At 49.7% G+C, this 15,379-nt stretch overlaps 1 protein-coding gene across 1 annotated transcript; it reads left to right on the forward strand.

The window, feature by feature from the left end:
* Nucleotides 1-7,940: 7,940 nt before the first annotated feature.
* On the forward strand, nt 7,941-15,269 carry LOC311318820 (butyrophilin subfamily 1 member A1; the record flags this gene model as incomplete). The annotated part of the gene is made up of 9 exons (XM_084450253.1): nt 7,941-7,964; nt 8,979-9,059; nt 12,193-12,303; nt 12,453-12,596; nt 12,712-12,840; nt 14,314-14,365; nt 14,463-14,489; nt 14,582-14,608; nt 14,737-15,269. 9 exons carry the CDS (start codon nt 7,941-7,943, stop codon nt 15,267-15,269), a joined length of 1,128 nt encoding a protein of 375 aa, XP_084306379.1.
* Nucleotides 15,270-15,379: the final 110 nt, after the last annotated feature.

Raw genomic sequence — 15,379 nt, forward strand, 5'->3', positions numbered from 1 at the left:
GTCTACTCAGCGGACCCAAGCGGAGCTGGCGGCGTCCTCAGATGACCCCCTGCCGGCGCCGATTGATCCGCCGGATCGTTTCTGTGTGTGCGGCTCCCGCTACAGCGACGTGGGACACCACCTCTGCTTCCGCTGTCTGGGGCCGCAGCACGCCAGAGCGGGTCTGGCTCCGTCCCCCGCCTGCGAGATCTGCGCCCTCCTGGACCCCATGGAGAGGATGCTCCGGGCGCATTTCTTCGCTCCGCCGCCGCTGGAGACTGAAGGTCTGGTCCAGCTGGTCGGCGAGGACATCGGCGCGCCCCCGCAACAACCGGCGGCCCCGATTACCTCCCTCGCGCCTACGGATGATGAGGAAGAGCTCTCCGAGGCAGACGAGGTTCTCTCTGCGTTGGAAGCCACTACGGCTAGTGGCGCCTCCTTCCCGGGGCGGGGTTCCTTCGATCGCGACCTGCCCCGGCTGCTGGAGAGAGCCGCGCATCACCTCGGTATCTCCGTCCCGGAGGTTGCTGCGACTACGGGGCTCCCACTGTGGAGCTCCGTCTGCTACGGGCGTCCCTCTCAGCCTGCTCCTCGTCTCCTGCCGGCTATGCCTGACCTGGAGGCGTACGTCGGTGGTGCAGCAGCGCCACCTATGGCTCTCCCTGACTCGTCTGCGCGAGGAAAACAAGAGTGTCCTCCTCAACTCACCGGTCAGTAGGGAGGGGTTGTTTGGGGCGGCTGTGTCTAACATCCTTGAGCAGTGTCGCAGCCAGGAGCAGGACCGGCTCCTCCTCGCTCGCCACGCTGCTCCGGGGGAGCGCAGTGTGCCGGCACGTCCGCGTGCTCCGGCTGATGCTGCCGCGACTGGGAGCAAGCGCCGGCGGACACACAAGGCTAAACAACCTGCCACGGGGTCCCGCCCCGCTACGGCCCATGGACCGGCTCGCCCGGGCTCCTGGACTGCGCACGCGGCTCCTCCCCCGCGACCTCCCCCTGCCTACCCCGCCCAGGGTGCCGGGACCGGTCCGGCGTCTTCAAGCGCGCCCACCGCTCCGCCTCCGGCTTGGGGTAGGAAGAGGCGCACCTATTGACGGTGCGTGGAGATGCGTGACTGTGTTGTGCCACACCACGCTCTGTTAAGAGCGGCGGTGAGCAAGTTTACCTGTTCAATAAAGCAAACACGATGCAACGTTATCAAGCTGGTTGTAATGTGCAGTCCGCATCTCCTCCCTTTTCAACTACTGTAATGTTCTCGGCTAGAGCCGCTGGGTCTTCTGTGAAAGAGTCAGAATTGACCACGGCAGGTCTCGCCGCGGCTGGAAGACCGGCTCGAGCCGCGGAGTCTTTTCCTGCTAAAGCAGACGTGACTCACGCGGGGCTCGCCGGCTCAGCTGATGTGATGTATTCGGCTAGAGCCACCGGGTCTTCCGTGAAAAAGTCGGAATTGACCATGGCAGGTCTCGCCGCAGCTGGAAAACCGACTCGAGCCGCGGAGTCTTTTCCTGCAAAGAGAGCAGACGTGACGTGCGCAGCTCTCGCCGGTTCAGCGAATGTAATATATTCGGCTAGAGCCGCCGGGTCCTCTGTGAGAAAGTCAGATTTGACCACGGCAGGTCTCGCCGCCCCTGTTATAAACAGACCGTTTGGGTTTTTAACAGAGGGGATGTGTGCGCCCAGGCCAAGTGCTATGGCTGTACTGCCCTGTTCGGAGTTTTCTCGGGACCGACCGCTGGCGGGGTTTAGCGGCGAAAAAGATGCGCTAGACCCCCAGACGGCGTTCGTTCATTCGGGCCGAGCGTTCGAGCCTCTCCCTGTGTGTTCGACAGGTAGAGAGTTTTCACGCTCACCGGTCAGTGAGAATACCTCCGTGTTTACTGCCTCGGCTGGCTATTTTCATGAGCAGCCGAGGCGTCGCTCCGTCAGTGTGTGTGATACCAACGCTCGGCCTTTAGCTAAAAGGAGCAGGCCTATGGTGTCTGATATCCACACTTCATCTCACAACGTGCACCAGTCGCATGGTTTTCGCCTGGCCGCTTTGTGTGATGTTGGCGCGAAATCACTGCCCGCCTCTCATGTCCCGTCTAGTCGGTCTGCGAAAGACGGCACCTTGACAGATCATGCAAATGAGAAGGCGGGGCTTCCCGCATTGCAACACTCCGCCGTTTTCTCTCAATGGGATGAGCGACGGCGGCTTGTTAGCGATGCGGACGGTGTCGGCTCACTTCCTCTTTTTGTGAATGAAGTGCTTCTTGACAGGAATGCCATTCATTCTCGCGCTGTTCAGGGACATGGAACTCCCAATGGGGATTTTTCATCTCCCTTTCGAGGGTGGCCCGCCTTGGGCCAGGACAGCAGAGTTTCTCAGCTGTCCGGTGGCGGTCAGGGCCAAATTGAACTATGGCAGGTTCCTCGATCTGTTCCCGCGATCTCCGGCACAACCTTTTTTTCCAACCTCTTCACAGTCTGGCAGGAGAGATGTCTCCTGGACAGCTGGTTGCAGCGTGTTCTACGGGAAGGGTATCTCATTCAGTTTTGTTGCCCCCCACCGCCCTTCATGGGCGTAGTGGAGACAGTGATACCGCGTCCCGCTCAGGCTGCCGCTCTGTCAGCAGAGATTGCAGAACTGATGGCGAAGGGAGCGGTAACTGTGGTCCCGTCAGGCCAGAGGGACGAGGGATTTTATTCCCGCTACTTCCTCGTGCCAAAGAAGACGGGGGGCGTGAGGCCAATTTTGGACCTCCGCCTTTTCAACAAAACGGTGGCGAATCTGAAGTTCCATATGCTTACGGTGCGACAAATGCTGGAGGCATTCCTTCCCGGCGATTTTTGCACCAGCATAGACCTCAAGGACGCTTACTTCCACATACCGATAGCTCATCGGCATCGGAAGTTTTTGCGTTTCGCCTACCTGGGTGTGGCGTACGAATATACCAGACTCCCGTTTGGATGTGCGCTCGCCCCCAGAACCTTCTCCAATTGTGTGGAGGCGGCGTTGAGGCCACTGCGCCGGCAGGGCATCAGGATCCTGGCGTACCTGGACGACCTGCTGGTACTGGCTCCGTCGCCTTTGTTGGCTCTGATGCATACCGCCACGGTGGTGCGGCATCTCACCGACCTGGGGTTTGCAATCAACTGGGAGAAGAGTGCTCTGTGGCCGGCCCGTCAGATTGTTTACCTAGGTATCAATCTGGACACGAGCGCCATGAGAGCACGGCTATCCGATTCAAGGAGGGAAACACTGGAGAAGAGTCTCAGTGTTTGCCGTCCTTCTCGAAAGATCGCGGTTCTGTCGATCATGCGCCTTCTGGGTCTCATGGCAGCCGCCCATGTGGTAGTGTCACTGGGCCTTCTTCACATGAGGTGCGTGCAGAGATGGTTCGCGCGGCTTCGTCTGGACCCTGTGAGGCACAGACGGCGCCTTGTGCGGATGCCGGGGTCGTTGTCAGCAGACCTCGACTATTGGAGGGACCGGCGCGTGATAGCGCACGGTGTTCCAATAGGCAGGGTGTCGGCTCACGTCGCTGTCTTCACAGACGCGTCTCTAAGCGGCTGGGGTGGTACATGTCTGTCCCAGGCCGTAGGTGGTTTGTGGGCCGTCGGAGAACGGCGCCACATCAACCTCCTGGAGTTGGAGACGGTGCTACTGGCATTGCGCCACTTTGTACACCTGGTACAGGGGCGCGATGTGCTGGTGCGGTCAGACAACCAGACCACAGTAGCTTACATCAACCGACAAGGGGGAGTCCGCTCGCCAGCGCTTCACCGTCTGGCGGTAACGCTGTGGCGATGGGCTCATGTCAATCTCCGGTCACTGACAGCGCGGCACATTGCCGGCCGTCTGAACGTCGGGGCGGACCTGATGTCTCGGGGCGGGCCTCACCCGGGCGAGTGGAGCCTACATCCTCAGATAGTGGCTCAGCTCTGGACCCGGTTCGGCAGAGCAGGGGTGGATCTCTTTGCTTCGAGAGAGAACGCGAAGTGTCCCCTCTGGTTCTCTCTGAGACAGCAGGACCAGCCTCCGCTGGGCGTGGATGCGTTCGCGCATGCCCCCTGGCCGGGGGCGCTGCTGTATGCTTTCCCGCCGATGGGGCTGATTTTACCATTGTTGGCCAGGGTGCGGTCAGAGGGTGCATCAGTGATACTGATAGCGCCGGACCGCCACTGGGCGAGATGGTATGCAGAAGTGATGGCCATGACTACTGTAGAACCGTGGCACATCCCTCATTGGCCGAACGCTCTGTCCCAGGCGGAGGGCTCAATTTGCGCACCTCCAGTCTTGGGACGGCCGCTGGTGGCCTGGCTCTTGAACGGCGGAGATTGTCTGATAGGGGACTCTCTCCGGCCGTGATCTGTACAATTCAGAGCGCGCGCGCGGCTTCCACTGCCTTGGTTTACTCTGGCAAATGGGCTGCTTTTGCGCGTTGGTGTGAGGAAAGGGACTTCGCTCCCGAGTCATGCTCGGTCGAGGCGATTTTGGAATTCCTTCAGCACCTGATGGATCATGGTGGCGGTTTGGCAGCATCCACTATCGAGGTGTATGCGTGTGCTATTTCCGCATGCCATGAGGGGTTCGCCAAAACTACGGTTTTCGGGCATCCCCTGGTTAAACGCTTCCTGGCCGGCACGCGCCGTCTTCGCCCTGTGCGTAAGGCTGCGGCGCCGCCTTGGGATTTGCTCTTGGTTCTGGATGCGCTATGTAAAGCGCCGTTCGAACCAATGGAGCGGATATCTCTCAAGTGGCTATCGATTAAGACCGCGCTGCTCCTTGCTCTTACGTCGGGCAAGCGGGTCAGTGATCTGAGGGCGTTGACAGTTTTCTCATCACGGGTGATGGGAGCAAAGCTGTGTTGCGCACGGATCCATCTTTCGTTCCGAAGGTGGTCCGGGGCGCCTATAGGGCACGGGATTTGGAGCTGGGAGCCTTCTATCCTCCACCTCATGCGAGCGAGGAAGAGGCCCGCCTGCATTTGTTGTGTCCTGTGCGTGCGTTGACGTGTTACGTCCAGCGCACGGCTGCGGTCCGCACCACCCCCCAGTTGTTGGTTTGCCACGGCCCAGGGAAGGTGGGTTCTCCGTTGTCGAAACAGCGTCTCTCCCATTGGATCTGTGAGGGCATCGCCCAGTCTTACGTGACTGCGGGTCGTCCTCTGCCTGGTGATGTTCGGGCACACTCCACAAGGGGTGTGGCCACGTCAGTTGCCCTGTTCAATGGTGTGTCAGTGGAGGACATCTGTGCGGCGGCGACTTGGTCGTCCCCGTCTCCTTTTGTCCGTTATTACCTTTTATCCATGTCCTCTGTCTCTGTGGCGTCATCTGTGCTAAACACAGCCGCCGGTGCGAGCCAGCGTTAGACAGGATTTTTTCATGTAGGTGTTCGGCTCGAGTCGCCGGGTCTTCTGTGAAAGAGTCAGAATTGACCACGGCAGGTCTCGCCGCTACTGGAGAACCGGTTTGAGCCGCGGGGTCTTTTCCTGCTAGGAAGGCAGACGTGACTCACTCAGGTCTCACCGGTTCGGCTAAGGTAGGAGCGGGCCCGTCTAGTGACGTTCCGCTCCTGTTTATGTGTGAGGCTGGGACGGGCTTGTTACGGAGTAACCGCTTTGGTCCAGCTCTCGCCCCACGTGCCTCTCCTTGCCCTCGGCTGTGATAGACTGAGTGTGGCGGGGTGGGGCCAGTGCTTGGGTCGGATCAACTGTTAGTATGGTCTCGCCTTGGAGCCCTGGCTTGTGTCCTGACTGGTTCCCTTACTGGGGCCAGCAAGAGTGTATGGTGCGGTCGTGTAGCTCCGCTTATGCCAATAGGAGCTAGCCCTGTGGGGCGGAGCTCCACGAAATAGAACGATGGTTACGTATTGTAACCCTAGTTCTATGAGTGGAGCGGAGCCCCACAGGGAACAGACTTGCTGACCCCGCAGTCTGCTCGCTGAAAATTTCGGTTAGGAGCAGATGTGCGGGCGTAGCCCGCTTATACAGTGGTGCACCGGACCTGGTTGGACACAGGTGCGTGTATGTTTTTTTCTTCAGTCAATGTAGCTAGCTGGGTTTCGCTAGCCAATAGGAGCTAGCCCTGTGGGGCTCCGCTCCACTCATAGAACTAGGGTTACAATACGTAACCATCGATTTTTACTATTATTATTTTTTACATATCAGTGCTGTATCCTCACATAACAGTAGCTAGAATACGATCGTTTCAAGAGACATGGCACTCAAAGTAGTAGACAAGACAAGGCTATGCCACAACCCAAAAATGCGTGAATAAAAAGATAGAATAATATTTGTATAAGATTTTTTTAAATGCATATCTCCCCGTTGATTTTGGACTGTATGCTACTACCTGTTCAATTTCAAAGGCATGTCCTGCTAAAACAATTGAGCTGTTGACGTAATAATGGACGTCCCTATGGCATCCATGCCTTTGACCTCCGATGTGACCTCAAGGTCAACAATAGGCGGTGTTGCTGTGTCAGTCTGAGGCTTTAGTCATGAAAGGGCTTTGATGCCAGTTGTGAACATTACACACAAGCTTGGCTCTTGAGCTGAAGGGAGGGGTGGCGAGCATTCCGCAGTGGAAACTAAAACTGGATGCCAGTTGAACTCCACAGCAAGCAGCTGACAGTTGCTGTGACAGCACTGTGTGCCTGAGTGAGATTGTTCTTGATATTTTCAGAACGCTTCGAAATGAGATGGGTATAATTTTAGCTCGCAATCATATTTCTGACCATGACTTTTGCCTGTTATTGGTACGCCTGTGTCAAGAATATCATCTAAAACCAAAACATAAGCCTAACAGTGCCAGGCTAGGAGGGCACTGGATTAAAGTTCAAGTGACGAGTTCATTTGCAAAAACGGATACAGTTTGCTTGTTTTGATTAAATAAAAATGGGTCTTCTTTACTTTATCAAAACAACACAACTGCAGTTTGATTGGTATTTGATATTGATATTTGAAAAAATAACTTTTCAAAATTAATCAAAACAGATGGGCTATATCTGTTTTTGCAAATGAGCTCTTCAAGTTGGTTTATTTCATGTGCATAAGGGTGACATGTAACTTTACAATGACCTATTTAAGTGCCTGGTCCCTTCGTGTGTAGATGATTTAAAAAGCATTTAGATGAGTTTTCCAGTCTCTGGCTGCCTTAAAGCTAACACTGAACACACACAGGCTTTTAGTTTATTGCATGTATCTGTCAAGGACCAAATGCAGGAGAACAGATGCCTTGTATCAGATTTAGCTACCAGGTCATTTCCATCTTGGTGCACATATACAGTACCAAGAAACTTGGCCAGGACGTATGTTAGTACACTCAGTGGGGATAAGCATTTCACTGTACGTGGTATTGGATTTCTCTGCAATATGTATGTTGGAGGGGTTAACAATCGATGACACTATATGCTTTTGCTTTCCTGGTCTAGCAAATGTTTGTTTTCATGCTCTAGTTGTTATGCAACCTTTTTTATGATTTGACTCCTCAGTTTATCCGATGGTTATAAATGATGGTTACCTTGATTACAAAAGCCGTGACTATGGTTCAGCCTAGTTCATACTATTCAGAATTTTGTATCAATAGTGAAACTAGTGCCTTTTTCAGGTACAGAGCTGAAAGAACCAAACTAGACTTGTAGCCCCCGCCAACAATATTGTCATGTTAGTGGCCTAATGTTTAATGATTTAAGAAGAAACAAGAGCCATTAGATAAATTAATGTTTCTTGTAGTTTTGCTTTGGCATAAATCTGAGATATTGATGCAATTTGTAGCATTTTGAATGCACTATTAATCATTAATTTCATTATATAATGTTACGTGTCTTGTTCATTGTCTATCACCCTGCTATTTGCTGCAGTAAAAGAGCACACCCCAGACTCATAATCAGAAGATACTGGCAGACCATAAAACCGTGCACGTCATTTGGATCTCATTCAATTGTGGATTAGTAAAAGGAACCAAGGTACAAGGCGATAATGATGAGGCTCTGGGAGACTGAAGTAAGTCTCTGTGCTCTGGAGCCTCCTGGTCCTTTTCACTCTGCCCCTGGCAGGCTGTGCTGCTGCTCCTCTCTCCCCCACACAGGACCATACAAAGTAAGCATTTTCTGTCTAATGTCTAATTGCTTTTGATCATGTCAGATTTTTAAATATGCTATACGCCGTGTATCTACTTGTTATTCAATACTAGTCATACTAGTATGTATCTACTTTTTATTCATTACTAATAATGCTATACAGTATGTATGTATCTACTTGATATGCAATACTAGTGCCACAGCATCAAACCCATAAAGCGTGGTAAAGGAAAAAAGAGACTACTCTCACATCCAATGTCTCAATCGTAATTAATCCATTAATTCGAGAATAAACACCACCAAAATTATTTGGCACTAAATTTGTGTGATACCACATGACTTTCAACCAACCTGTTTTTTTTCCTCCAGACATCCCACCAGCTGCATAAACCAGCACAAAAGGTGTTTCAATTAATCTCTCCAAAATGAAAAGCATTCTCAAGGAAAAGGGGACCAGTAAGTGATAATTATTAGTTCCTATGGACTTCCCCAGTTGGCTCAACACACAAGCCTACTGCACACACAACCTTACTACAGGCCTGTTGATAACAGATTCATATTGTCTAACGTTGAGCCATCATGAGTGTATCACACTTGCATATTAAAAGCACACAAGTTACAAGGTTTGAATTTGTGTGTGTGTGTGTGTAGATTTCAACCATCTTGGGGTAAACTTTGAGAGTGCTGCTCACAGCAGCCCAGTTGGGGCTGTGCGTTGGACTCTCCCAGAGGATGGGGTTCAACACAGCTCAGCACCCAGCAGTAGCAGCTCTACCACCAGACCAAAGGTAGGCCATGGGGCAGACAAACAAGTGGCAAGAGGGATTTTAACCAGTTCAACTTGGTTACACCAACATTTGTCGTATATCTTCTGTTTAATGCATTTCGCTTTATCTAATTTGGGGTGAATTAAAATAGTCTCCACGTCTCCAATCAGGACCTGGGAAACCTGCGCAGTCTGCAGGACTGTGTTAGATTCCTCGGTCAGTGGAGGCAGCAAGTGGAACATGTTTGCAAGGTAGGAGAGAACTATATATTATTATAATGGATTATATTATGTATATTATTATATTGGATTATGTAAATGCAATGACTCAGATCACGTTGCGGCCTGTTTGTTGTTTGACCACGTGAGCTGGGAAAAGCATTTCCTCATTGAGGACAATAAATCTAATATAATCTAATATTGTTGAAGTAGCCCCCTAAATCCTCCACTGGAACTAGACAGCCTATATCTGGCATCTCCTGGTCAGACTGATCTCTGGTTTCTAGTTTCCGCTGTCAAATTAGAGCAGTTGATCTACTTTAGAATATTCTAACTTTTCACAGGCACTTCCTAATACGATCATCATACATCAGTCAACCTTTCCTTTCATGCAAGCCGTAACAGCTGTTGAATATTGTTGATTTTCAGAGAAATGCCTTTTAATATGATCCTGTTAGCTATTTCCTAATTATGATGATTGACCTCTGAGTATGGCTGTCGGCTTGAGTTTTCGGTAAGAAACGGTGTCCCTCTTCCATAGACTTATGAGATAAAGACATTCCATGGCTGGTACACTCTGTGCCAAACACCATTGTTGTGGTTAGCGATAAAGGCCTGGGCGCCGAGGCAGCGTAGGTTAACGTGACAAAACAAGGCCACAGAAGAGACCAGAGAGACAGTCTTATCGGAGAAGAGACGAGGGAGGGGGGGACACTCAAACCACATAAGAACGTTGCAACGAGACCAATGCTTTGATTTGGGTCCAGACAGCATACAGAGAGGTCAACTGTACATTAGGCCATGCCATCGTCTTTTGTATGTCAAACCTTCTGTAATAAACCGCTTTTGCTTGAGGCTTAAATCCCATGTTGGAGAGATTCATTTGGAATACACCTGAAAAGGAGACACTGGACTGTGTGGTATTGTGTGAGATTGGGGGCCGTCTTTTATTGAAATCAAAACACAATGCAGAGCTGAAATAAGGACAATAATAAAAGACAACGAAAGTCATCACAGCCTTTGATAAGATGTTTTATTGTTGTTCTTTATGGACCTTTGTAAATGTTGCTCAGGGAAACCATTGCTGCTTTAGAGTTTGCTAACATTACATAGCTTATCACATTTATAGCACAGCACATATCCTTGGTGGATCAAAACTTTACATTCCAGTTACAGTACAGTTGCTTGATTAGGTAAAGGGTGTCTCCAGTATATCTTTAGAAGAGATAGTGTCTGGAAACAGTGGACGTGTGGGGTGTCCACAAGGGTGGAAATAGCATTTACTGAACTAGAAAGTACATTTCTTGGAGAAAATGTGAGGTGGGCTAGCTGCTGCAGCTGTATGTAACAGCTACTGCTAGTACTACTACGGACCGGGCAATCTCCATGCACCCACCGGCAAAGACCGTGCATCTCTAGCCCACTCAGGGGCTGAATTGTGGGGTCTGTGGCGTGGACAGTGGCATGGTGGTGAGACTCCGCCCCCTCAGGTCAAAGCCAGTCGGGGACAGTGTACCCCTCTCCGGGCCACCTACCTGACTCCACCGGTGAAGACCCTGTGTCTCTAGCCCACTCAGGGGCTGAGTTGTGGGGCCTGTGGCGTGGATAGTGGCGTGCTGGTTAGGCTCCGCCCCCTTGGGTCACAGCTAGTCGGGGACAGTGTACCCTTCTCCGGGCCACCTACCTGACTCCACCGGTGAAGACCGTGTGTCTCTAGCCCACTCAGGGGCTGAGTCATGGGGCCTGTGACATGGATAGTGGCGTGCTGGTAAGGCTCCGCCCCCTTGGGTCACAGCTAGTTGGGGACAGTAGTGACCTCCGGGCAATTTCCATGCATCCACCATTAAAGACTGTGTGTTTCTAGCCCACTCAGGGGCTGAAAAATGGGTTTGTGGCGTGAATAGTGGTGGCGAGGCTCTGCCCCTTTTGGTCATAGCCAGTCAGGGACAGTGTACTCCTCTCCGGGCTTCCCACCGGCCCCCACCAGTGAAGATCATGTGTCTCTATTCCACTTTGGCTGAGCTCTGTGCTACCACATTAGTTATAAAAGGGTGCCTGTACCTTTAAGAGAGGCTGCACATACACACAAATTCAAAAAAAGCAACAGCTGCCACCACTCTAATCCCAACTGACACTCTGATCCTAGACATGGTCCGCTTCAGACAGCTCTATCGCAAAAACTATAAATGTTACAGCTTATATATTGACACCATAGGAGTCCTGAGAACTTGCAGAATTCTATGTATAATATTGGTGCGTTCGTTTGTGGTTGGAGGTGGCAAGTCGCAAGTGGCAAAATACCTACCTCCGACCTGTGTTCATTCGAGCTATAGCGAATGATATGATGATGATATATGATATTGACGTCAGCCGGCAACTGGGGGCTGAGAAACATATCCGAATTTGCGACGAGGAAGTGCGAGTTCATGCGGCGTTTTATTTAATCATTCCTAGTAGCAAGTCGCAATTTGCCACCTCCCAGTAATAAACGAATGCACCATATGTCCATATAGCTTAAACACTGTAGGCATGGCGACAAGTTAGAAAAAGTAAAAATAGTAAAAATGCAAAATTAACAGCTCAAAAGTTAGTGCGGTGCCATACGTTTCAATGGGGAGCGCAGTTGCCGAACAAATCGTTATACAGCGAAAACTGTAAGTCACACAGCTTAGATACTTACATTGTACGAATCAGCAGCGTTGTGTGAACATTTTGATATATAATATGTGTGTGAGCTGTCAAAACTGTAGGAGTGCCAGCAGTTTACAAAATGTGTGAATATTTTCAAAGGAACTGCTGCCACCACTCTAAAAACAAAGTTTCTGAACATTCCAAAAGCAGTTTCAAGCAGTTTCAATGCGACAAAAAATAGTTTTAAAAGTTACATTTCTAAAAAACTATCAAATATATCAAAAATCTGAATGGATCCGTTAAAGAGCTAAACATTATGAACATTTTAAAGTTTTAATTAAGTTTCTAGCACAAAGTATGAAGAAGTAGTTAAGGAGACAAAAAACGGGGAGAATAATAATAAGAAAGAAAGAAAGAAAGAAAGAAAGAAAGAGAAAGAAAGAAATAGTGGGAATATCACAAGTTGGGCTAGCTTTTGCAAGCTAGCCCACCTAATTATGTTTGTGTATGTGATGGCGACGATGTTCCCCAGCAGCACGGCACCAGGACCGGCGCAGAGGAGCGTCAGAGTGAGTGCAACCTCCAGCAGTGTCGCAGACTCATCCTGCAGTGGGCAGAGGACCTGAAGAAGGTGGACATGGACACGGTGGGTCTCTCAGACAAACAAAGACTGGGACGCTCGGCTACAGGGCCAGCCTCTGCAGCACGAGCAGAGTCATGTGTTGTGTAATTGTTATTGAACTGGAAGGATCCACATCTTCTCAAAATATTTTTGAGGAAACAAATTTGACCCAGAGATACAGTAACGAGACCATCCAACAGAGTCCCTGGACACTGGAGAGAGGTACCAATCTAGTTGTGGAGAACGATCAGGACCCTGCCAAAGAGACAGAGATAAGGATCATGGACTGGGCCGAGGAACTTCAGACTGTGACAAAGGTGTGTGTGTGTGTGTGTGTGTGTGTGTGTGTGTGTGTGTGTGTGTGTGCGTGCGTGCGCGCGCCAACATGTGCTTGTGTGGTGACACCTGTAAGTGCCTGTGCTGTTTGTGCAGAAATGTGGCCTCATGAAGGATGAGATGTCGCAGATGCTGAAGCAGCTGGAGCTGAAGAAGAAGAAGCTGGTCAGAATCCTTTCCTTCCTGGAGTTCATCACCTGGTCTCTACTGAAAGAAGACAGCGCGGTGAGTCATAAGGTCACACACCCTCCTGCTCCTCAACACACGTCTGCCCCAAAGTGACTTTCTCCATCTCTGTACGATCCATATCTCAACTGACAGGGATGGTTGTCAGAGACAGTGCGTTATCAGTTACATGAGAGCAATACAGTCCGTAATCTAGCTAAAGGTGTGCCCCGAGGCTCACTGTTGGGTCCTGTCCTTTTCACCATCTACAGTATATTAATTATATTGTCTCTGCACTAACTGGCTGTCATGCTCATCTATATGCTGATGATACAGTTGTCTATTGTATTGCGGATACTGTGCAAGAAGCCATTGAGAAGCTGCCACTTTCTTTTAATGTGCTGCAAGAAGCTCTCACCAATCTGAAACGTAATCCTAATCCTAGCAAATCTAAATTTATGTTGTTTTCTAGAGCCAGGATTACTGATTATGACAGGCTCCATTTATTAACGGATAATGGCTCGCGTATTGAGTCACTGAGTACAAATATCTTGGTTTGTGGCTGGATGATAAACACTCTTTCAAGTTTCATGTAGACAGTCTAGCCTCTAAGCTGTGGCAGAGAATTGGCTTCCTGTACAGAAACCGTTCAAGCTTTCCTATGTTCAGCAGGAAGAGAATTGTTCAAGCTGTCTTCTTATCAGTATTAGACTATGGTGACACAATCTATAGACATGCTTCTTTGACTACCCTGAAACCTCTAGACTGTCTATCATTCCAACCTAAGATTTATTACAGGTGATAGTTATGACACCCATCACTGTGTTCTTTATGATAAGGTAGGCTGGTCTCCTCTCTCTTTAAGGCTTACAGTAACTTTCACTGGCATTTGTTTATTTTCAACGCCATTATTGGTAAACTTCCACCATACACCTCGTCTCTGTTGGACTGGAGCCTTGGTACCTACTACACCCGATCAAACGATTGGCTTGTTTTTAGGGTTCCTTCGGTGCATTCTGAACTTGGTAGAGCTGCTTTTTTCCATGATGCTCCTTATACCTGGAATGCTTTACAACACTCTAAAGCTTGAGGTACTTCCTTCAATCGCAGAGTTTAAATCCATGGCTCTTGACATTTGTACTTAGACCTCTAACTGTTTTCATTTATTATTATTATTGTGTATTGTATTTGTTCTGTTATGTATTTGTGTGAACTTGTCAACACTGTAAATGAGGGAAACCTCAGTGCTTTACGAGTATAAATAAAGGTTTGAAATGAAATAAAGTAATCGTTATGGTATGTGACTGCTGATTCATCAGCAATGTACCTAGCTGAACTTGTTTCTAATAGTTGGGTCTGATAACCTCTGATACAGTATACCCTCCTCTTTCAGCCACACCCATCTGGCACTGTGCCTACTCTGACATCATGCTTCCCCAATTCCCACATGCTCTGGCACCGTGCCCACTCTGACTATGCCCTCCTCTGTCACTGTGCCTACTCTGACAACACAATATCATTCTTCTCCTCTAGGGTACTGTCCCACAGCTGTGGCTCACAACCAAACAACGCACCTGGAAAACAGGTTGGTAACCTTGGGATACTTCTGTATTGAAACATTGCAAGTAGCAACATAAAATCTCTGATTCTTAAGTATCCTGTTGTCTTCTCTGGTCTGACAGAGACACCAAAGTACATCCCAAATTCAGGTAATTTTCCATTTACTGTACTTCCTTGTGAAATTAATGAATCATTTACTCTTACACTAGTATTTATCATCATAAAGGTTATTCTGTTTCAGTCTGGAATTGGATCTGTAGTGCCTCAGGTAATTATTTCCTCTACATCAATGTTGATCCCTTCATCATGATCAGTGACCAGTGATCCTCTCTTTGATATTACACATAATGAAAGTTGCGTAACCACACTCCTTCCCCTCCATGCTGTTCCATCTAGCTGATATAGCCCTGGATCCTATGACCAACCATCCGTGGCTGCTGCTTTCTGACGACCGCAAGAAGGTGCAGGAGGGTCTGTCCCCAACTGAGGTGGCCTTCAGCACACAGCGTTTTGACAGCTGGCCGTGTGTGCTGGGTTGGCAGAGCCTCTTCTCTGGACGCCACTACTGGGAGGTAGACTTGGCCAATAATGGCTACTGGAGGCTGGGCTTGACCACAGCTTCCTCCAAGAGGCATGGCCGCTTCCCCATGACTCCAGCCGAGGGCTACTGGACCCTGTGGCGAAGCACGCGACAGTTCTACGCCTGCACCAAGCCAGAGACCGCCCTGCCCCTGGCACTCATCCCACGCAAGGTGGGCGTCTACCTGGACTATGAGGAGGGACAGATCTCCTTCTACAACGTGGAGACCAGGGCTCACATCTACACATTCACAGACAGCTTTAAGGAAAAGCTGTGTCCACTGTTTGCTCCTCTGGATGGCCGCACCCTCATAACGATCTCTTCCCCAAAGTGTGTCTCAGAGATGTAGTCAAATCCGTATGCCGCTTTGATAAAAAAGTATCAATTACTTTGTTTTTTTATAGACGTAAAGTATTCTCCAACATTTGCTTACTGTAAAGTCAATACATTTTATTTTTT

The sequence above is a fragment of the Borostomias antarcticus genome (genome assembly GCF_949987555.1).
Source record: "Borostomias antarcticus genome assembly, chromosome: 15".
Lineage (NCBI taxonomy): Eukaryota > Metazoa > Chordata > Actinopteri > Stomiiformes > Stomiidae > Borostomias > Borostomias antarcticus.